General features: G+C 50.9%; 1 protein-coding gene across 4 annotated transcripts; it reads left to right on the top strand.

Annotated features, from left to right (window-relative positions):
* Positions 1 to 230: 230 nt before the first annotated feature.
* LOC122181869 (receptor activity-modifying protein 1-like) lies at positions 231 to 20,473 on the top strand. 4 transcript variants are annotated; one of them, XM_042874707.1, is made up of 17 exons: positions 231 to 1,727; positions 1,841 to 1,899; positions 2,434 to 2,607; positions 2,966 to 3,152; positions 3,232 to 3,257; positions 3,507 to 3,579; positions 3,877 to 3,979; positions 4,280 to 4,411; positions 4,579 to 4,652; positions 4,748 to 4,818; positions 5,057 to 5,447; positions 5,864 to 6,012; positions 7,771 to 7,945; positions 10,910 to 10,942; positions 11,149 to 11,332; positions 17,166 to 17,304; positions 19,615 to 20,473. In XM_042874707.1, exons 1-17 carry the CDS (start codon positions 378 to 380, stop codon positions 19,868 to 19,870), a joined length of 3,576 nt encoding a protein of 1,191 aa, XP_042730641.1. In that variant the 5' UTR covers positions 231 to 377; the 3' UTR covers positions 19,871 to 20,473. The 4 variants fall into 4 exon arrangements, with proteins under 4 accessions (XP_042730641.1, XP_042730639.1, XP_042730637.1 ...); XM_042874705.1 differs by lacking the exons at positions 231 to 1,727; positions 1,841 to 1,899; positions 2,434 to 2,607; ... (10 more) ...; positions 10,910 to 10,942; positions 11,149 to 11,332 and adding exons at positions 11,841 to 12,083; positions 12,220 to 13,469; XM_042874703.1 differs by lacking the exons at positions 231 to 1,727; positions 1,841 to 1,899; positions 2,434 to 2,607; ... (10 more) ...; positions 10,910 to 10,942; positions 11,149 to 11,332 and adding an exon at positions 11,841 to 13,469.
* Positions 20,474 to 21,010: the final 537 nt, after the last annotated feature.

Here is a 21,010-nt window from a genome sequence, read left to right as displayed (position 1 = left end):
TTTACCGCATTTTAAGGACTCTGGGAGAGCAGACCTTGCACCGCAGCAGCAAGGACCGAAAGCAATTCCGCATCAAAGCGCTCTGGATAGCGGTAAGATACAGGGCAGAGCTGCGGCTGCGTCAGGAAAAATGGCGGCGGCAGCGCGAGGGTTCCGCCTCAGCCAATCAGACGCGGCGGCCGTTGAGCGCGTGGCGGGCCGTTGGCGGGCGGGCTGTGCTGTGAGGGCCGGGCCTGCGGGCGCGGGCTGCGGTCGGTGGTAGGGGGAAAGCGTGCTCTCGTACGGTGCAGATACCGTGAGGTTGGCTTGGTTTCGTGAAGGAGGTGGTCGTGGCTGCCTGCGGGAGGAGCTGCGTGGATCGCTTCTGAGAAGGCCCCATGTGCGCCATGGAGCTGCAGGAGGACCGTGCTGAAAGCAACCAGCAGCGCTTCGCGCGCGGCTCCCTGCTCTGCCCTCGTCCGCGGGAAGCCCGGCAAAGCACCAGCGGGGGCCTTGCAGCGTTATCGGAGGAAAGCTTGCCTTACTTGAGTACGTCTTTAGATGCTGCTATTGACGTGTATGACGTGAGAGTGAGAACCTGCAGCGCCGAGGCAGATGAAAGCCAGAAAGAAGCTGGCGTGCTGAGGACGGCGTGTGCTGGTGGTACGTGGTGCAGCTGCGGGGTTTGTGATGCTGGGAGTCACATCCGTGTGGGTGAAGATTCACAGCTGGAGTACATCAGTGCGAATGAGGAAGGCTTTGGTGATGGGAATAGCTCAAGCGAGCTGTCTGAGCAAAGGGAAGCTGTAGGAAAGGAAGCCCTAGTGGCAGTAGGTCCAGTTCATGACGTTGCAGGTAGTGGAGCTGCAAAAGAACAAAATCTTTCTGACTCTACTTCTGAGTGTTGTACAGCTATGCCAGAGCTTCCCCAGCTGCTCCAGGACTCTCTGCCTGTTGGCAGTGGCACAGTTTGTGGTAGTAAGGAGGAGCAGGCAGCATCTCTTAGTGGTCTTACTGGAAGTGTGCTTGAAAGTCACGCATACGGGAGTAGGAGTTATCCAAATCTGCTTGCACCTGACCGTGCAGAGGTGGAAGATGCTTCCTTACGTGGTGGTGCACAGCCCAGACAGAACGACAGATGTGTTCACAGCAACTTAGTGGAGCAAGGAAGCCCTTTACGGTCACCAAGGGAAAGGGCCCAAGCAACAGCCACACAGGTCTGCAAAAGTGCAGGGGACTCTGATTTTTACAGTTGTGAGGAACCCCTCCTGTGGATTCGTGGTGCCAGCTGTGCTTACTGCGCTTCGAAGAGGGATGAGAAGCAGTGTCCAGTCCCTGCAGTTCTCACTAGCAAAGATCTCAGTTCTGGGGAGGAAGCTGCAGGGAAATCTTGCAGTGCAAATACCTCTGCCTCTCTCAACTTGGAGTGTTGTGAAAGCTTGGTAAATGTGGTCAGTAATTCTAAAGTTAACCAGGCTGTCGACGCAAGTTCTGATTTTAGAGTTTGCTTTACAACCAGCAGAAGTACCAGTGCTCAAGTTCCTCTCTTATCCAGGGCAATTAATACAGATATCACAGTGATGAACAAATTCAGACATGTGGGTTGGCTTGGGGAAACTTGTGCCAGTGTTGCTCGCAGTACAGACTGGCTGTCTGGGACTGGTCCTGCAGAGGAAATGGGATCACAGCTTGCTGATGTGCACCAGGATGGCAGTGCTGCAGCGAATGAAAGAAGTTCACAAGTCAAGGTAACTTCAGAAATAATAATAATGTTGATGCATAGCTTTGTAAACCTAACACTGCTCGGAACTTGCATATACAAATGTTAATCCGTACCTTCTTTGTAATCATCTTTATTTAGGAACAGTGGGAATCCAAAACTGAGTCGTGTAACAGCAGTGTAAAGATAAAGGCTGACAGGTGGGTCGTGGATTGTTCTCTATTTGGAGTTCTAGATGCCGGGTAAGATTTCTGTGTTGCAGATGGAAAGGCTGTGTTTGTTGCAGGGGAGTTGGACTGGACAGCCAACTCTTAAAAGTTCTTTTGAGCTCTCTACAGAGAGAGTGATGAGGTGCTGGAACAGCTGCCCAGAGAGGCTGTGGATGCCCTGTCCCTGGAGGTGTTCAAGGCCAGGTTGGATGGGGTCCTGGGCAGCCAGTATTAAGTGGGGAGGTTGGTGGCCCTGCATGTGGCAAGGGGATTGGAGATTCATGATCCTTGGGGTCTCTTCCAACCCTGGCCATTCTGTGATTCTCTAAAGGTATTCTGTAAAAACTTCCAACTCTAAAGGTTCTGATTCTATAATTCTGCAAACAGGAGGAACTGATTGCATTGTCTTTTTCCTTAAATCACCTCAGACGTAGCTTCTGTAAAGCTGCTCGTTAAACAATAAAACATAGGAAACCTGCAGTATTGACTCAAACTCTTCATGATTGTATTATTATTATTTTGAAGGCCAGCAGACCTCAACAAAGAAGCTGTGAAGGATTCTGCGTCTGTCTGTCAAAATCTACTGCAGAGAGCTATTGAAGCAGAATTGCAGGTTCTAAACGCTCACTACCAGATGTGCTATCAGCACTGCTTGAAGATCCACAAACTGGCTTTGGAGGAAAATGCATGTTTTAGCAGGTGTGTTAATGTCCTTCTGAGTGAAATGGATAACTTGGCATTAATTGCTAAATATTTGCCCTGCAGCAGACTTGCCTCGGGATGTCTTACTGTGCTGCTGATGGGGAAAATTTATCTTTCCTACTATGGGATGCAATATTTTTCACTCAGAGGGTGGTGAGGCACTGGAACAAGTTGCCTGAGGAGGCTGTGGATGCTTCATCCCTGCAGGCATCCAAGGCCAGGCTGGATGTGGCTCTGGGCAGCCTGGTCTGGTGGTTGGTGACCTGCACACAGCAGGGGGTTGGAACTGGATGAGCATTGTGGTCCTTTTCAACCCAGGCTATTCTATGATTCTGTGATGATTTTATTTTAGCAGAAACCACGGAAATACCTCTGCTAATACTGAATCAGGTTCCTCTGTCACGTCAGTTTTGGAAGAGCTAAAGAAGACTTACAACAGTATGAGAGCAAAAATACAGGCGGGCACACCTTTGAGCGCACTTCCACCACTGTCAGTGGAGATAAAGTTATTGCCAATTGTTTCTTCCTATGTCCCATGCAAGGTACGTTTTTGAATTTTCTGTTTGTTTGCTTTCGATGATTTCTTTCTTGAAAATGAAGTCCTGTTTTCTCTTTTGACAGTTATTCAGGGAGGAACTTTGCCCTGGGTAAGTAGTCCTTGTTTCCGGTTTTAAAGCTCTGAATAAACATCTTTTAAGCTCTGCTCCCCTTTGACTTGGGATTCCTATATTTTGGGATGCATCTTGTTGCTCTAGTCTGCATAGCACTTTGGGTGCAGTGGTTTCATTTCAAGGAAGGCTCTACTCTGTAGTGTTCTCAGATGGGAACTGTGCAGTGGCAATTAAATTAAAACTTGTGGAGCTGTACTTTGTATTAAGCCCTTGGATCTTTTGCAGTTCTGTTTCAGGCATGAGAAAGGCAGGTTTTGAAGCTTCACCATTGCAAGAAATCAGAACTCCTGTTAACGTGGTAGGTAGGGCTTTGTCATTTGATAGACGTTGTGCTGGGAGCAGGGTCTCTTCTCAGCTATGCTCTGATAACAGCTATGGGCTGTAAGGCTCAGGCTGGGATTCTCTGCCAGTAGCAACAAGAGCTGCTGAGGGACCACTTCGGGTTGTCCTTTGGAAGCAAAATAATGTGGGGGTTCTTGGTGGGATCATCAGGTTCTCTTTTTAAAATTTACCTGTTTAACTGATTAATGTTCTGAAGTTAAAAAAAGGCCTTATCAAGTGCAAGCTGTATGATATAACTGGAACGTGCTCATAGGAGAGTGCACAGCCCACATGTTTAACTGACAGCCAGCAGCCCAGTGACTCTGCTTCTTCCAAGAAGTCCCAAGAGCAGCTTGAAAAGCAGGACGTGCAGCACGGTAAGCTCACTGCTTCTGATGCATGGCCTGCTCATTGTTTGAGGGGTGAGGTGAGGGGTGTGGTTTAAAATACATGCCAGTAAGCACTCTGACACAGGGCACAGCAGGACATCCCTATATATCAGCCATCTATTACACTTTGTATCCAGAAAAAAGTGGTCATAAACCTTTGCTACTTGAATCACAAGGGAGACCTGCTGCGTGTCACCTCTTCTTCAAGTAGCAGCAAATAATGTAAGTAGCTGGGATCCTCTGATATTCGTTCATCTGAGTTTGACACACTGAAATGTATTTGTCAAGGACGTGTGAGAAACAAAGAGCGGAATGAATGTTGGTTTGATGCTAAGGAGGACTTCACAGGAACAGACTTTTCTGGAGAATCTGAAGAAGTGGGGAAGTGCCAAGAGAAACAAGACACGGTTGGTTTGAGAGGTGAGGTCCCATGCTTTAAGATGACGTACCTCATAATGGCACTGCTACTGTGTGCTCTCTGTCCCTTTCTGCATCCTTCCCTGTAATGGCTTCTTGAAAATTGCTTTAGAGATGTCAGTTTGAGCTGAAAAAATGGTAACAGTCTGATTTCTTCCGTTTGTTATCAGAAGCAAAGATAACAGAGGGTGCAAATGAGTGCTCCTTTGTTTGTGTTGGTGGCTTGAGTTCTTCGGTGTCAGAGGTACGCCTGCTTCCATTTCCATAGCAGTGATGTCTCGCTGCTCGTGTGAACTTTCGTGCTATATCCCTGCAAACAAAACGTGTGTGTTTTTATAGGGTGACCTGAGATTGCATTTCCAGAAGTACCAGATCTCTGTCCTGCTCTGTGGAGATTCTGATAACCACAGGTAAATTAGTAAAGTTTTATTAAGTAATGTAGATGCAGATTAGTTGGCAAAAACCTGTGATTCCAGGCAGCTTCTCACCTTATGAGAAGCTAAGCAGCTTGGAATTTTCTCTTGTGACATGGTTAATGTTCAAAAGATGGGAGTCATCATGTGTTTGTATTGACAGTCCCGAAATACTTACTGCCATTGTGTAGCAACTGAAGCTGTACTTCACCTAGCTTCCTATTTCATGTCTTAGGTGTGCAGTTCTTGGCTTTAAAGACGCCTCTGCAGCAAAGTTAGCAGTGGAAGAAATGAACAAGACAAAAATTAAAGGAAAACCAATAAGTGTGGAGCTTGTCAATAATCCATCGGAGAACAGATCTTCGGCTTCCCGAATCCTTGGGAAGAAGCTTTGGAGTGAAGCCCTCTCTGTTGCTAGCAGTGCAAGCTGTGATCAGAATGAAACACTGCCATCAGCCCCTGGTTCTGTGGGAGCACCTGGCACCTCCCCTGCTTCTCTGAAGGTGCCTCTCCTGCCCAGGGCTTCTTCACCAGCTCCTTGCTCTACACAGTTGCCTTCAGAAGCAAAGTGCCCTAAATCCTCTGCTGAAGACTCCGTACGTTTTCTGTTTGCAGTTAATCAGAAGGTAATTAATGATTACTGTAGCTTCTTTATGTGGCAGATTGGAGCCTCACAACTTCCTTCCTCTAACATGTTCTATTTATTGCTTACTGAGCAGTGTTAGGGTATGAAAGCACAGAGTGTGTCAGTTATAAATTGGTGACATGCTGGAAAAGAGTGATATCACCATTTGTTTGCTCCCACATCAAGTTGTGATGTTTCTTCTTATCCCCAAACCAATAGATATCATAGGTATCATTTCTATGTTCACTCATGTTGGTCAAGGCAAAAATAGTAATAGCTAATGAACTGTAGATACGCTATGTGAATTTCACTTCTCCTTTTTCTGTAACACAGATACTTACTGGTAGTAAAGATCCTCCAAATGACTTGTGCAGCACATAGCCCACTCACTGCTTGCTGCTTTTCATGCAATTTTAGGATGCTGAAGAGAATTCCCTGCCAAGAGCAGCTGCTGCGCCTCTCTCCGCTAACTCGTCAGAAGCCTTTATGTCTCCTAACGCATTGAACTTGAGCAGTTTTGCCAAATTAATGAAGAAACTTAAAGCCATTCATCCAGAAGCTAGTAGGTAAGAGTGCTTGGATTGTAGTTCTGCCCTGATTGGTAATGAATCACAGAATGGTCAGAGTTGGAAGGTACCTCAAGGATCACGAATCTCCAACCCCCCTGCCGCATACAGGGCCACCAACCTCCACGTTTAATGCTAAACCAGGCTGCCCAGGGCCCCATCCAACCTGGCCTTGAACACCTCCAAGGACGGGGCATCCACAACCTCTCTGGGCAGCCTGTTCCAGTACCTCACCACTCTCTGGGTAAAGAATTTCCCCCTGATGTTTGACCTAAATCTCCCTTCCCTCAACTTAAAACCATTTCCCCTCGTCCTACACATATCAACACTTCCAAAGAGTTAATTCCCCTCCCCTCTGTAGGCTCCTTTAGGTACTGCAGGCTGCAATGAGGTCACCCTGCAGCCTTCTTTTCTCTAGGCTGAACAAGCCCAGCTCCCTCAGCCTGTCCTCACAGGGGAGGTGCTCCAGCCCCCTGATCATCTTAGTCGCCCTCCTCTGGACCCTTTCCAAAATCTCAATGTCTTTCTTGTACTGCGGGCTCCACACTTGGACACAGCACTCCAGATGGGGCCTCACAGGAGCAGAGTAGAGGGGGACAATCACCTCCCTGTCCCTGCTGGCCACCCCTCTTTTGATGGACCCCAGGATTCCATTTGCCCTCCGAGCCTCAAGAGCACATTGTTGGCTCATGTTAAGTTTTTCATCTATCAGGACCCCCAGGTCCTTCTCCACAGGGCTGCTCTCAAGGACTGCTCCATCCAACCTGTATGGATGCCTGGGATTCCTCCGGCCAAAGTGCAAAACTTTGCACTTTGCCATGTTGAACCTCATCAGGTTCACCCTGCCCACCTTTCCAGCCTCTCAAGGTCCCTCTGAATGGCATCCCTTCCTTCAGTCTTGTCGACCGCACCGCTCAGCTTGGTGTCATCAGCAAACTTGCTGAGGGTGCACTCGATTCCTACATCGCTGTCATTGATAAAGATGTTGAAGAGCACCGGTCCCAAGACAGACCCCTGGGGGATGCCGCTCGTTACCGGCCTCCACCTGGACATAGAGCCATTGATGACCACCCTCCGTGTGTGGCCCATCAACCAGTTTCTTGTCCACTGAGTGGTCCACCCATCAAATCCACATCCCTCCAATTTGGAGATGAGGATGTGTTGGGGGACCATGTCAAAGGCCTCACTCAAGTCCAGGTAAATGACATTGGTCACCTTTCCCTTGTCCACCGATTTCATCACTCCATCATAGAAGGCCACCAGACTGGTCAAGCATGACCTTCCTCTGATGAAGCCGTGCTGACTGTCACGGATCACATGCCCATCCCTCATGTGGTCGAGCGTGTCATCCAGGATGATCTGTGCCATGATCTTCCCAGGCACAGAGGTGAGACTCACCGGCCTGTAGTTCGTGGGGTCCTCCTGGCTCCCTTTCTTGTCAATGGCAGTGATGTGACCCTTCCTCCAGTCATCCAGGACCTCACCTGACAGCCATGACTTTTCAAAAATGATGGAGAGTGGCTCAGCAACCATCTCAGCCAGCTCCTTCAGAGCCCTGGGATGCAGCCATCTGGCCCATAGACCTGTACACATGCAGTCTCATGAGGCAGTCTTGGACCTGCTCTGTCCTCACAGCAGGGGGGGATTTGTCTCCCCAGTCCCCACCTAGAGGTTTAGGGATGCCATAGCCAGGATAGCTGGAGCGCTAAGCAACTGCACAAAAAGTGATGTCAGCAGTTATTTCTGTTGCTCCTATAGAGACACAATCGTGGATGCTCTGCTGGAGGTGAGGAAGAACAATAATGGTGTCCTGAGTGGTTTGACCATCAGCTCGATTACGCAGAGGGCCTCTGCAATCCTAAGGAAAGCAACGGCTGCTGGTACAGGGAAAGCAGTGTCAATCAGTGAGTATTTAGCCTATAAAAACACAGGTGTGAATTCATCCAGCTGTGTAGCCTAGGAGAACTTCCTAGGAACGTCTTCCTGCACGAAAGTAAGGGAAGGAATCACTAAAACAACGATTTCTAAAGATGGACTGTTGTTGTAGAATGTCTGTAAACACAGGAGCTTGCTAGCACAGCTATCAAACTGGGCACACCGGGGGTTTTACTGTGTGGGTTTGAGCAATGAACTCAGTGACTGAGCACATGATCGATGTTCTGGGCAAAGGTGACATCTAATGGCCAGTTCCTGTGTAGCATTTCACACAGGAATTCCAGTAGAGGCTCAATTCTGATTTAAAACCTGATGATTTTTTCTGGCTGGGTGGATGGGGGGAGAGCAGTGGATGTAGTCTACCTTGATTTCAGCAAGGCATTTGATACTGTCCCCCACGACATCCTTATAACAAAGCTGAGGAAGTGTGGGATAGATGAGTGGACAGTGAGGTGGGTTGAGAACTGGCTGACTGGCAGAGCACAGAGGGTCGTTGTTGGTGGTGCAGAGTCCGGTTGGAGGCCTGTAACCAGCGGTGTTCCTCAGGGGTCGGTGCTGGGTCCGGTCTTGTTCAACATCTTCATCAATGACCTTGATGAGGGGATGGTGGCCACCCTCAGCAAGTTTGCCGATGATACGAAGTTGGGAGGATTGGCTGACACGCCTGAAGGCTGTGCTGCCATTCAGCAAGACCTGGACAGGCTGGAGAGCTGGGCAGAAAAAAAACGGATGAGGTTTAACAAAAGCAAGTGTAGAGTCTTGCATCTGGGGAGGAATAATTCCATGCACCAGTACAGGTTGGGGGATGACCTGCTGGAGGGGAGCTCTGCGGAAAGGGACCTGGGTGTCCTGGTGGATGACAGGTCGGCCATGCGCCAGCAGTGTGCCCTTGTGGCCAAAAAGGCCAATGGCATCCTGGGGTGCATTAAAAAGAGCGTGGCCAGCAGGTCGAGGGAGGTGATCCTCCCCCTCTACTCTGCCCTGGTAAGACCTCATCTGGAGCACTGCGTCCAGTTCTGGGCTCCCCAGTACAAAAAAGACAGGGATCTCTTGGAAAGAGTCCAGCGGAGGGCCACAAAGATGGTGAAGGGCCTGGAGCATCTCCCCTATGAAGAAAGGCTGAGTGAACTGGGTCTGTTCAGCCTTGAGAAAAGAAGACTGAGAGGGGACCTGATCCAGGTCTATAAATATCTAAGGTGTGGGGGGCAGAATGGCGAGGCCGGACTCTTTTCAGTGGTGAGTGGAGACAGGACAAGGGGAAACGGCTGGAAACTGCAGCATAGGAAGTTCTGCACCAATGTGTGCAAGAACTTCTTTACAGTGAGGTGACGGAGCACTGGAACAGGCTGCCCAGGGAGGTGGTGGAGTCTCCTTCTCTGGAGATGTTCAAGACCTGCCTGGATGCCGACCTGTGCGGCCTACTGTAGGGAACCTGCTTTGGCAGGGGGTTGGACTCGATGATCTCTGGAGGTCCCTTCCAACCCGTACAACTCTGTGACTCTGTGTGATATTTATTTCGGTGCAGATATGGAACAGAATAAGTTTGCACATCCTCTAGTTTTTGCGCACTGAAGGACTTTGTAGATGGTTCCTTTCTTCTACTGGCTTGCCTGGAAATCTTGCATTGTTTTCTCCCTTTGGCAGAGTTAGCCCTGAGTTGGACATCTCAATGTTTACACATCTGTGTATTTGTTAATTGTGGAGGAGTCTCTGCATTCGAAAAGACAGGGAGGGAAGTCTGGCCTAACGCTGAAAGCACCACCAGGAAACGCGTGGAGCCTGTTCCCTTCTAAATGCGGACTTGAGAACTTTGAATTAACTCAGGCCATGCAAACAATTACCTCTGGATGTGATCTGTCTCACAAGGACCATTTTATTCTATCAGCATAACTTTTCTGTGCAGTTCTCAGGGCTAGGAAACCTTGCTCTTGCGTGCAAACTTCCACCCTCCGTAGCAAAAGCAGCTCAGCCAATGGTGCCCTGGGATGCTGGCACTGCTGACGCTTTGTTTCGCATACATGTGTTCAGGCAAAACTTAATCTGCTTTTCCTTTGTTTTTCTTTCTGTGTAGGTGTTGTAATGAAGAACTGAACGCTTCACATGACAGATTTTTGCAGTCCAGCTCGCTCCGGGATTGTTCTGTATTTCTTGTTTGTTTGATTTTGGTAGAGCTTTGTGAAAACTCGCTTAGCGTTGCTGCATGGTTTGCAGTTTTGTTTGACAGAACGTTGCCTCAAGGTCTTTTGAGAGTGGCTTTGTGTGCAGGCAGATGGTAAGTAGTTCTCCCCTGTCTGGTCGTTCAGTGCATTTCTCTGAGGTTGAAGGCTCCCATAGCAGACTTCTCATAGCAGCAGCACTTCTCTGTGCAGCCCCGGCTCGTGGTGCTGCTCTGTGTCAGCGATAGCTGCAATGCTATCAAACAGCCGGCAACAACGATTCCAAATATTGTGCAGAAATGTCAGGCATCCTTTTCATGCAAGGCAGGGCAGGACAGGCAGCAAGGCCCAGCTTGGAGAACACGCAGTGCTGGTTGCGTGAACCCAGTGCTGCAGTGGCTGCTCGGAGCAGAGCTGTGCCCTGCAGAGCTGGGCCTGTCAGCCTTCCTTTTGCATGCTGTAGCACAGCACAGGGGAAAGCCTCTCCTGGCCGCGCTCTCCCTGAGGTCTGCTTCGGTGTGATGCAGGAGCACCCAGCCTTTTGTTTGCATGTGGAGCTGCTCCCAGGGTTTTCCATCCTCTTCTGGCAGCTGAGGCGTGTGCCTGCCATGGTGGCCACTGGCGGCCGAGTGCTGTGGTACCATCACATCGCACCTCCGTCCCTCGGCTGGGCTTTGCCCTGCCTCCTTACGGTGAATAAAGGTTGCGATGCCTTCCTCCCAGAGTTGTGCCGCTCTTTTGCTGTTTCCAAATCTCACCCGTTTTGTCTCCCCTCAACAGAACCGCGGCGGCAATCGCTTCCCCAGGGCCCGGCGCTGCGCTGCCAGGCGCCGCTGCTGGTTCGTCCTGAAGCCGCAGCTCAGGCCTCCGCTTTGCTTTCCCCCCCGCGTGCGCCCAGCTGAGCGCAGCGGCAGGCTTTGCCCTAGCGCGCTGCTAACGGCGCTCGCTGCCCTCTGCGCTCCCTAATTGTGCGATTAGACGGGCGCGATGCTTTACAGAGGGCGGCGTGCTGCTGCGATGACGGAGAGGGATGTCCGTAACAGAGCGATTCCCGAGGAGCCGCGGCTGGGCTGCAGGTGGAGCTGTGCGAACTCGTTTGATTTCTGTTAACGCGAAACGAGCACCGAGGACGGGCGCGATCGCGCGGCAGCTCCCGGCGAGGCGGCAGCCGGGCCCCTCGCTGCCGGCCATGGCCCTGCTGCCGCGCCGCTTCCTCTGCTTCGTGCTGGGTGAGTGCCGCGGGCTGCGCCGGCAGCCGGGGGGGAGCGGGGGCTCCGGGAGAGGCTCCTGAACGTGGGCTGTGTGGGCTCTGCCCGAGCTTTGCCGGCCGCGGGGGGAACGGGAAGAAGCGTTCGTTCCCAAGTGCTGAGAAACGATCGAAGTTGGGCTCTGCGCGTGCAGGCGGTGATGCCGTCCAACACGGTCCTCTGTGAGACGCACTGAAGAGCACTCGTGCCAGAAGACATCCCCTGCCTTTGGCTTCTAATACGGAAATTAACGACGGGGCGACTGCTCTAAGAGGGGTTTTGCCATTTTCCATTTCTGAACCAGGCACGAGGAGAGGACGCAGCCAGAAGCGCTCCTTCTGGCCACCCTTCTGAGCTGGGGATGGATTGGCAGGTGGGAGACTGCCATTCACTTTGGGAACTCCTGCATCACCCACCTGCTTTCACAAGGCATGAAGTCTCCTCGATGTTGGTAGGGTTTTGTGTGCAACAGGTGGAGGATTGCCTTATAACCTGAGTCTAGCCAGTAAAAACCTTAGGATTGTGCTTTAGTATAAGAAGTGTGTTTAAGATTGCTTAGAAAACAAGCTGCACAGTGCAGCTACTCTTGCACGAAACTCAAGTGCTCTTTGAAGAAACGTGGATTTGTTTTTCCCCTATTTGCACTCCAGTGCAGGTTTTCTCCTGGTAACCCTGCTGAATGATGCATGGAGCTGTGTGCTGTGACGGGCTCATCCCTGCGCTGTCATTAACCGTAAGCTTCCCTGCTTCAGCTGCAGGACCTCTGCTCATTCTTTTGCTGCACCTTCCAGCACATGGTTTGGGTTCAGGGACTTTAAATAAGACAGTGGGAGCTGGTGGTACTCCAGGCTGCTCTTTTGCACTCTCAGGGCTCACAGCAGGACGTCTGCCTCTGTGTAAGCCTTTAGCTGTGATGGATGGCAGCTCATCCTGGCGCTGAGTTGGGGATGCATTTCTCTCGCTGTGTCCTTTTGCAGGTTTTGTTTGTTTGTTTTTAAAGTATGTTCTGTTCTAGTTGGGAAAAAAAAAAAAATTAAAAGAAAAAAACCCTGTTTGTTCCTTGCTGCTCTGTTGCCATGGACAGACGTGGCCACACTGGGGGTGACCACTGAGACAGTGGAGTGGTGAATGTGGAGGTTGCTGATGCTTCTGATGAAGCAGGTGTGGGTTTTCTTTTTTAGAGAGAAAAGATAAGCTGTGCTAATAGAAGTGCTGGCAGCTTGCTGTGTAAGTGCTGAGGCAAACACAGAGAGCTCAGCTCTCACAGAGTGCAGGGGCTTTGCTGAGCCCCGGCTCTGCCGTGCCACTGCAGCTCCTCGTGCTGAGCTGTGGTCTCATGGTGCAGCGCAATGCAGAAGTGCTCAGGGAGGCCAGCTGGTTCTGTTTCAGTGTTATGAAAGGAATACAGATGCTTCAGATGCCTGGATGGCATCCAGAATAAAACTGGGGGAGCCAGATAAAGGCTGAGACCGCTTTGTTGCGTCTCTGTTGAGTTGGTCACTTCTGTGTCAAGTCAGCCCAGCTGCTCCTGCTGGCTGGGAGCACCTTCCCTTCCTCTTCACCATCTTCCTACCAGCCTCACCAGTTGAGCTTTCCTCTTAGCAAAAAAATGCTCTGTTGGTGCTCTAAGCAGCTGGCTGCAGCTGGGGGATCGTCTAAAATAACCCCAGCCCTGCTTGCCACACCGGAGTGCCAGCTGTGTCCCAAGGTACCTGCTGCCATTAAAGGTGAAACAGCTGTGTCAGCTTGGGGCTGCTTGTTGTTGGCAGGAGCAGACTCTCCTGTGGGCTCTGCTGCCTGATTTCCACATTTGTGGAGTTCCCTGTGGGCCAGGTTGCGTGTGGAGCTTGGTTGTTGCTGGTGCCGATGGATGAAGTGATCCCAGCTCCAGGCTGTCAGAAAACCACATGATTTCTGTTAAACCCAAGCAGATTTGCAGGGTTATCACAACATTTGGCTGCGTTAGGTCCTGGAACAGAGGGGACTTGAAGGTTCCTATTCGTGAGGAGAGATGTTGGCCTCTGTATGCGAAAAGGCAACAGTGAGCCTGGGCTCAGACCTGCTTCGTGCTCTGCTGGGTCGCTGTGCCATCAGTGCCGGCATTGCCACGTCTTTTTAGGTAAGGCTTGGTGGGAAGCCATCTGTGCTTTGTGTGGGTGAGCAGGAGAGAAGTGCATTATTCAGCTGGAAGGGGAAAATAGCCTGCATCAAGAAACCCATCTTAAAAAGTGAAATAAATTGTTCTCTAGCTGGGAAAATGCATGTTGAAAGTATTTAGGCGAGCCGTAATTCTTTGCAGCCTGGGATGAGTGCATCAGCAAGACACTGGAGCTGTTTATTTCCCTTTGCTCTAATGGATTTTTATATTTATGTATTTTGTTCTTTGTAGGCTGTGTGCTCAGCTGAGTGAGTAACGTGTGTCCGGGAGCCATTTTTGTAGATCTCAAAGGTAGTTCCATAAAGCAGCCTCTAGTTGTGCACAGCAGAGTGCACCCAGCTCAACGCAGACAAATGCTTTGGGAAGCCAAGCAACGCGATCAGAGCACTGCTGTCCCCAAACTGACCTCCAGCATCTGTGCCTGTGGTGCTGACCCTCCTCCTGATGCACACACACAGGCAGAGATCACCTCAGCATCCTTCTGATCAGCCCCAAAGCCCAGCAGGGTGAGCATGCAGGTCCCTCTGTCCTCCTCCTTGCAACCCCATGGTCTTTGGGAGTATTAAGTAATGAAAACCCGTGCTTCTCTCCAATAATTTAACCAGGGCAGATAATTTTTAAAAAGCCCACGCTATTCATTAAGGATGTAATTATAGCTAACTGCTCATGCCAGGTTTTGGTGTGTAGTCAGCCAGCAGTTGGTGTGCAGCGTGCCCAGCTTCTGATTCATAGTCCTGTCCCTCCCCTCTTCATCTGGTCTTTATTTTATCTATGTTCTAAATCAGTTTTGTTTTGGTTTGGTGTTTTTCTTCTTGGAAAAAAGAGCATTTGCTGCTCTGTCCTGCATGGAGTTAAGTCCAGGGACATCCAGGAGAAGTCGCCTTCCAGGAAATGTGCTTGACAGCCACCAGCACCTGACAAGAACATCGCGTCTCTCCTGCTGCTCCACACAGGGAACTGAGGTCAGGGGAGGAACTGGCGCAGCCCGGGGCTGCCTGTTGCCATTTATTTATTAGCTAACAGCATCTAGCAGTTCTGCTATCAGGCAAAAAGTCAGTCCTGTTTTAATTTTAATCCAGTAGTTTGGATTGGATTAAATCGTACCTCAGCTGCTCTGTGCAAACCTGAATCATCCCTTGCGCGGGGAGAAGTTGGCTGCAGGTACAGGAAACCGCTGTAACAAATGCTCCATGAGATACTGACCGTGGAGCTCTGCCACCAGAGGTGCCTGAGCGTGACAGAGCTTCAGCCTAGGGTTTCTTCTGAGGAGAGGGAAGGCTGTCTGCAGGGCCTTATTGATAGCACAGAGGAAAGGAAAGCTCTCAGCAATGTCTCTGCACTAAGTTTTGGTGCCACCACAAGTTTGTGCCGTGGGTGCTTTGGGCGCATCAGGCAGACCACAGCCCATCTGCTTGCATGTGGGCACAGCTGGAAGCTGTGGGCTTAGCTGTAGTGCTGGGAGCACTCACTGGTGCTGCGGAGTTTGAGCCACAGAGCTCATTCTCAGTGACCAACAGAGCAAACCTGCAGGCAAGAGGGGGGAAAGCAGAGTGATTTCAGCCTGGGCTTGTTCAGAAAGCAAATGATTTCACATGGGGTTTTGTAGCGTTCGGGAGAAAATGCTGGGATTTTAGTCCTTGAAACCCAGAGCTTTGCTGGCTTGTAGATAAGCGTGCTTGTTCGCTGCTTGCCCTGCTGTGATTGTCACTTAGCAGTGGTCTGCAACCTTTGGGGGTTTAATTACACCTCCGAGCTTTTAGCTGAATATCCAGCTGTTTTCTGCTCCCTGCTGTGCAGCCCTGAGGGCTCTTCACCAGGAAAGCCTGCCAGTCCAGCTGGAACTGGGTTGATTGCTAACACATCCATGGGCAACGTGCTCCACATGTTTCTTCCTTCTACATCCAGCACCATCCAGGGGTGTCACAGGGGCGTTCATTTAATGGCATTTCCTTAATAGCTCAGCAAACCGAGGGACCTGAACAGTAGTTCAGGTACTCCTCGTATGCCTTGCCACTTCTTTCCCAGCTGCTCACAGCCATGCTCAGCCCATCCTTGCCTTTGAGTTGCTTTGATTGGCAAGCACTAAAAGCTCCCAAGGGTCGTGTTTTTGCTTGCTTTGATTTCTTTGCGTCTTTAACTTTTATTTTCTCATTCTGGAGTTCATTTCCATGCTGAATACGAGACAGCTTTAGCTTGCAGCTGCTCAGGTATGGCCTGTGGTTGCTTCTTGTCTTTCCAACCGAGGTGGAGCTGCCAATTAAGGTGTTTTCCTCTAGGAAGTGGCCACGGTGTCTGTTATTCGGGAACAGATGTCAGGAAATGCTGGGGCTTCGTTAATAATAGTTGTTGTGCTGGTACAAGTGGATGACCTGTCTCCAATCTCATCTGTGCTAATTGGCTCCGGGCAGCCAGGCTGAGCTCAGTTAAATTCTGCTTTTCCTCACGTTGTATTGCTCTTGAATTTCTCAGGGCAGCTTTCTCTTCCCTGGCTCCTCTCTCTGCTTTGCGTGCCTTGCTTACTTCTGCATGGCTCTGCTTCCTGCTTTGCTCCCAGTTCCCCTTGGCTCCTCTCCTGCCTGCTTTTCAGTCCGTTCTCCAAGCCCTGCTTTCTCCCTTTGCACCCTGTGCTCAGCGTTGCTCCCGTGGACGACTTTGGCCATCGCAGCCCGCTGCTCCCAAGGCCAACATTTCTGCAGCTAAACCACGCGCAAATTATTTCTTTTGTTAAGAAATGAAATAAAAAATACCCCCTTCTCCTCCAGCTTTTGCACTGAGCTATTCACATGTAGCAAAAAATAGAGTTGGAATGCGATGCTTGCCTGCAATGTGCTCCAGTAGCTCCAAAGGCACCGGCAGGCACTTTGGGACCAAGAGCAAGGTATTATTTATAGCCAGCTGCAGTAAATCATTCCTACTAAGGTTTTTCTTTCAGCCTGATTCCTGTGTAACATTACTGCTGCTTTCCATAGAAAAACTGGCACAAATTCATCCAATAACACAGCTCGTATGGGAGCCCAGTCGCGCTGCTCACAGTCACTCCCTGCAGCCTTTCTCCAGTGCAGTCTTCATGCCCCAAATTCCACTAGTGGAGTCCACAAGAAGCATCTTTCTCCTCTGATCCCAAACCCCTCTATGGCAGAGCTCAGACTGGTGGCGACAGTATTTTGGTGCTGGTGCACACCATCTGTGCAGAGATGGGTATTTGTTTGGAGGCACAGCGCCTTGCAGGTAATTTGTAAGGAGTTCTTCAGACAGGACCTGTCTGTGCTGCTGGTTTTTAACAAGAACACTGAATTTGAAGTCCATGCCATCAGCAGAAGATAAGGCTGCATCCTTTCTTATTCATGCCTTACCTGGGAGAACACGCTGTGAATAATTGATTCAGGCATCAGGCACTTGGAGAAGTAACTGCAGATGATGGGGAAGGGAACTGATGATAAGTGGGGAGAGGGGAAAATAACAAAAAGCACGGCATGTTTTTAAGGGGCTGTCTAAGAGCAGGGCTGCCTTTACCTCCTGCGGTGCTCTGGCAGATGGGTTTAGCTCCAAGCACCGGCTCAGGGCAGGGCTCAGTTATGGGTGCCGTTCCCTGCCTAGTCCCATGGTAAGTATGGGGAGGTGGTGACCCACGACCCGACCCCTTGGCCTGTCTTTCAGCCCATCACTTCATCGCGGCGACGGCGTGCCATGAGGCGGAGTACGGCAGGCAGATCCGCGAGCGCTGCCTGCGACCCTTCAAGCTCAGCATGGAGGGCATCGGGCAACAGCTGTGGTGCGACTGGGATGAGACCATGGGGTAAGTGTGGGTCTTCCTCTCCAGAACAACTCATGAGCCCAAAAGAGAGCCGGGTCAGAGCTGGCGAGCCTAAGGGACAGCGTGGGTGGTACCGCATCAGGGACCTCCTGCACCCATATTTGATTTGGGGATGGATTGAGTTCAGCAATGGGTTTTCTTCCACAACGGACCAAATGTGCCATTTCACACTGCTTTTTTGTTGTACTGTGACAGTGCCCTGGCAAAGGTACCCAGAGAGGCTGTGGGGCCTCCTCCTTGGACCCCCCCCCATTCAGACCCACCTTGACATGGTGCTGGGCACCCTGCTCTGGGTATTTCTGCTGGAGCAGGGGCTGGGCCAGAGGGACCCAGAGATCCCACGCTCCCTTAGTGTGAGACATCCTCTGTATTTAAAGTCTCAGGCTGTCCTACAGGCTTGCCCTTCGCATCCAGAAGTCGCATGTTGATTTTTCCTGCCATCTTGGAGGAGAGGTTGGCGTGCTGTTGGTAGGGCATGGCAGCCTTCTGCTGCTCATAATCAGTGTCAGGGAATTAGCAGCGATCCGTGGCAGATGAGAAGCAGGGTCCTGGGCTGCTCTCACCAGAGCTCACTTTGCATGTTGTGCTCTCATCCAACATCGGGGCATGGTCTTTCTCTTGAGAGACAGAAGAGTGTACAAAAGCAAGCTCTTGCAACACAGCTGGGGATTGAGGGCAGCTGGAAATGGAGAGCAGCTGGAAAGGGAGAGCAGATGCTGCCACGTGCTGTGAGTGTGTTGCACAAACATACAGTTTTCTGGTGAATTTCCTGCCTGTTCCTCCTCTTCTGTGCCAAATTGATATCTTCCTCTCTGTGCATTTATGTGTATGTAAACACATATGTAGCCTACAAAAATGACAGCTTGGGTTTTCCTTCCTCTTTATCAACGATAAAATTGAGGCGAGAAAGAGCAGGAAGACTGTGTGGGAGATGTTCTGCTTCTGGGAAACCTCATCTGCCCCAAAACCTGACTCTCCTTCCTGAAAGATTCAATGGGTTTGTGAGACCAGCATTAGCCCTTATTCTGTTCTTTTCTGTAGCACAGAGTGCATTGGACATCTCTTGTTTTCATGATGTCTGGGGCTGCTGCCTCTGAGCAAGGGGAAGTGCACCTCGTGATTCGGTGCCACCTGTGAGCTGGATGAGGTGCAATCCATCTCCAGATCTTCGGTGAGGCCACAGCACAGGAAGCAGAGTTGTATTAGGGAGCTGCTTCTTTATCTCTGACATCCTGATTTTCTTCTGAATAGCTTCTGCTAAACTTATTATCCTTGAGGCACTTGAAGGACATGTTGATAAACTCACAGTGTTTAATTTGATTGCACGAGTTCATTTGCTCCGTGGGAACACGAGCCTCAGGTTATGGAGGAGAGGATGTTCTGGGCCTAGAGCCTCATTGTTTGTTCTCCATATTTCACCCCATTTTGATTCTTGAAACCCTTCTGGAACAGAGCGTCCAACCATCAGTCGGCTGAGCCCCATGTCCATCCATGCCACATCCACACGTCTCTCCCTCCAGCAGCATCGGCTGCAGCGCTGCCCTGCACAGCACCACAGCCTGAGCATCCTCCCCAGGAAGAAATATAGCCGGGGAAGCTGTGTGAGCTGCCACTTGCTTTGGGAAGGCAGATTTGAATAACAAATTACATGCACGCTGTGTGATGGGAATGGAGGAGGACGAACCACCCCAGTGCCAGCATGGCAGCGCAGCTGCAGCCGTCACTCAGCTCTGGCTGCTGAGGGGCCGCCAGGCTGTCACCCTGCTAAGAATACACCCCAGGCATTTCTATTTATCGCCAGCTTCCCAAGTGTCTGTGGGATGCGCTGTCTTGAACAGCGACCTTGCAGGGGAAGACACTGTTTTCTTTCCCTTTCCTTTAGAAAGTAGAAGTGAGCTTTTTGCCTTCTGTCGTTTTCCTCCCCCTTCCTTTACAAAGTGGGCTCACTAGAAGAAGAAACCTATTTCTGTCCCTGGCTACCCAGTCTCAAGTATCTGTGTGCACATACAGACACCTCTCCAACAGAAGGTATGATCTCTATGATAGAAAATATGTTTTCTGACATACATACAACCATACTTCTATTATGGAATATTATATCCCATCTTGGTTATTATATTTCACCTTCATTACGCACACAGTAATACTCTTACCATCACAAACCTTTCTGCTGGTATCCAGGGCTGGGCGGATCCATTTTAGTGGGGTCTGTGGGAAGCACCTGGCGACGGGAGGCTGGTGAGGACCCAAGTCCCCCACTGTTGCCACCCCGGTGCCCTGTCTGTCTTGCAGCACCTACGGGGAGCTGACGAACTGCACGGTCGCGGTGGCTGAGAACCTCACTTGCTACTGGCCCAACCGCTTGGTGGATGAGTTCTTCGTCGCCGTCCACAGCCACTACTTCAGGAACTGCTCCCCATCCGGCCGGGCGCTGCGTGATCCCCCCAACGGCATCCTCTGCCCCTTCATCCTGGTGCCCATCCTCGTCACCCTGCTGGTGACAGCGCTGGTGGTGTGGCGGAGCAAACGCAGCGAGGGCATCGTTTAGAGATGGTTTGTAGGGGAGAACCTGGCCAAGGAGCATCCTTGGGTGCTGAGCCCCATCGGTGCCGCTGCGTCCCCTGCTGGCCCCTTCCCAGGTGGCTTCCAATTAAATCCATCCTTAACAACCTGGGGATGCTGGTGGCATTGAGGATGCTGCTCGCTGGGTAATGGGAGAGTGCCACAGCTCTGCTCAGACCTTCCCTGCTTCCCTCCCAGCAGCCACTGGGGGGAAAAAAGGAAAAAATGGAAAAATCGGGGGAAAAAAAACAAGGCAGGGGTCGGTGTCTTGCCTCTGGTGCCAGCACAGCACTGGGACGTGCCATAACCACAAGGACAACGCGTCAGGGCACAGCCTGGATGATAAAACCTTCACTTTTTATCCTTTTTTTGTTGTTTTACCCTTTGTATCGGCAGGAAAAGCACCTTCTCCCCCTGCCCACCTGCAGACAGGCTCTGACTACAGGTGGAGAGATGGGTGTGACGGTCACTGCTTCATACTGGCAGGTGATACCAGTAGCGGCACTGATGGCCTTGGAGGTGCCCCAGGGCCAGTGAACAATGGGAATTAGGTGCTTTTCCTAATTAAATAAATACACGCAGAAGTAAAGCAGGTGGCAGTCTTTGGTGCATCCCCTCCACGAAGCCAGGCTCCGGGTGGGTTGAGGGTCCCCAAACCCCCACCCTGCTGCCCTGCTGGGTGCCCCTGTGGGTCTCCTTTAGGTGCCCAGGGGAGGACTTCACCTCCAAACCAAGCCCAGGGGAGGGAGGCATGGGGGGAGGGGGGGAATCTTCAGGTGAGATATGGAAGCTGAGGGGAGAAACAGAGCTAGGGGATTACACTCAGCCTATGGAATGAGGATTTCAGTGGGGAGGCTGTTGGAATGGGGCACGTGCCAAGCATGGGCCAAGAGCAGCCCCAAAGCACCCCTGCAGGCCTGCTGCCCCCCGCAACCTCGTGGAGGGGTTCATCCCTGCCACTGATGAAAACTGAATGTGCTTTCCACCCTGCCTGTGTGTGCTTCTCTCCCTACCCTCCCTGACATTACCACTTTGGCAGTAGAGATCCGCCACAGTCACCTCCTGCTCCAAGGAACGTGCTGCTCCACATTTCATTCCCAATGCATACAAAGGCTGCATTATCTAA

Source organism: Lagopus leucura, unplaced genomic scaffold (genome assembly GCF_019238085.1).
Source record: "Lagopus leucura isolate 7727_CA_CO unplaced genomic scaffold, USGS_WTPT01 Super-Scaffold_100012, whole genome shotgun sequence".
NCBI lineage: Eukaryota > Metazoa > Chordata > Aves > Galliformes > Phasianidae > Lagopus > Lagopus leucura.
The sequence above is the reverse complement of the archived record's forward strand: the minus strand, read 5'-3'. Positions and strand labels throughout refer to the sequence as shown.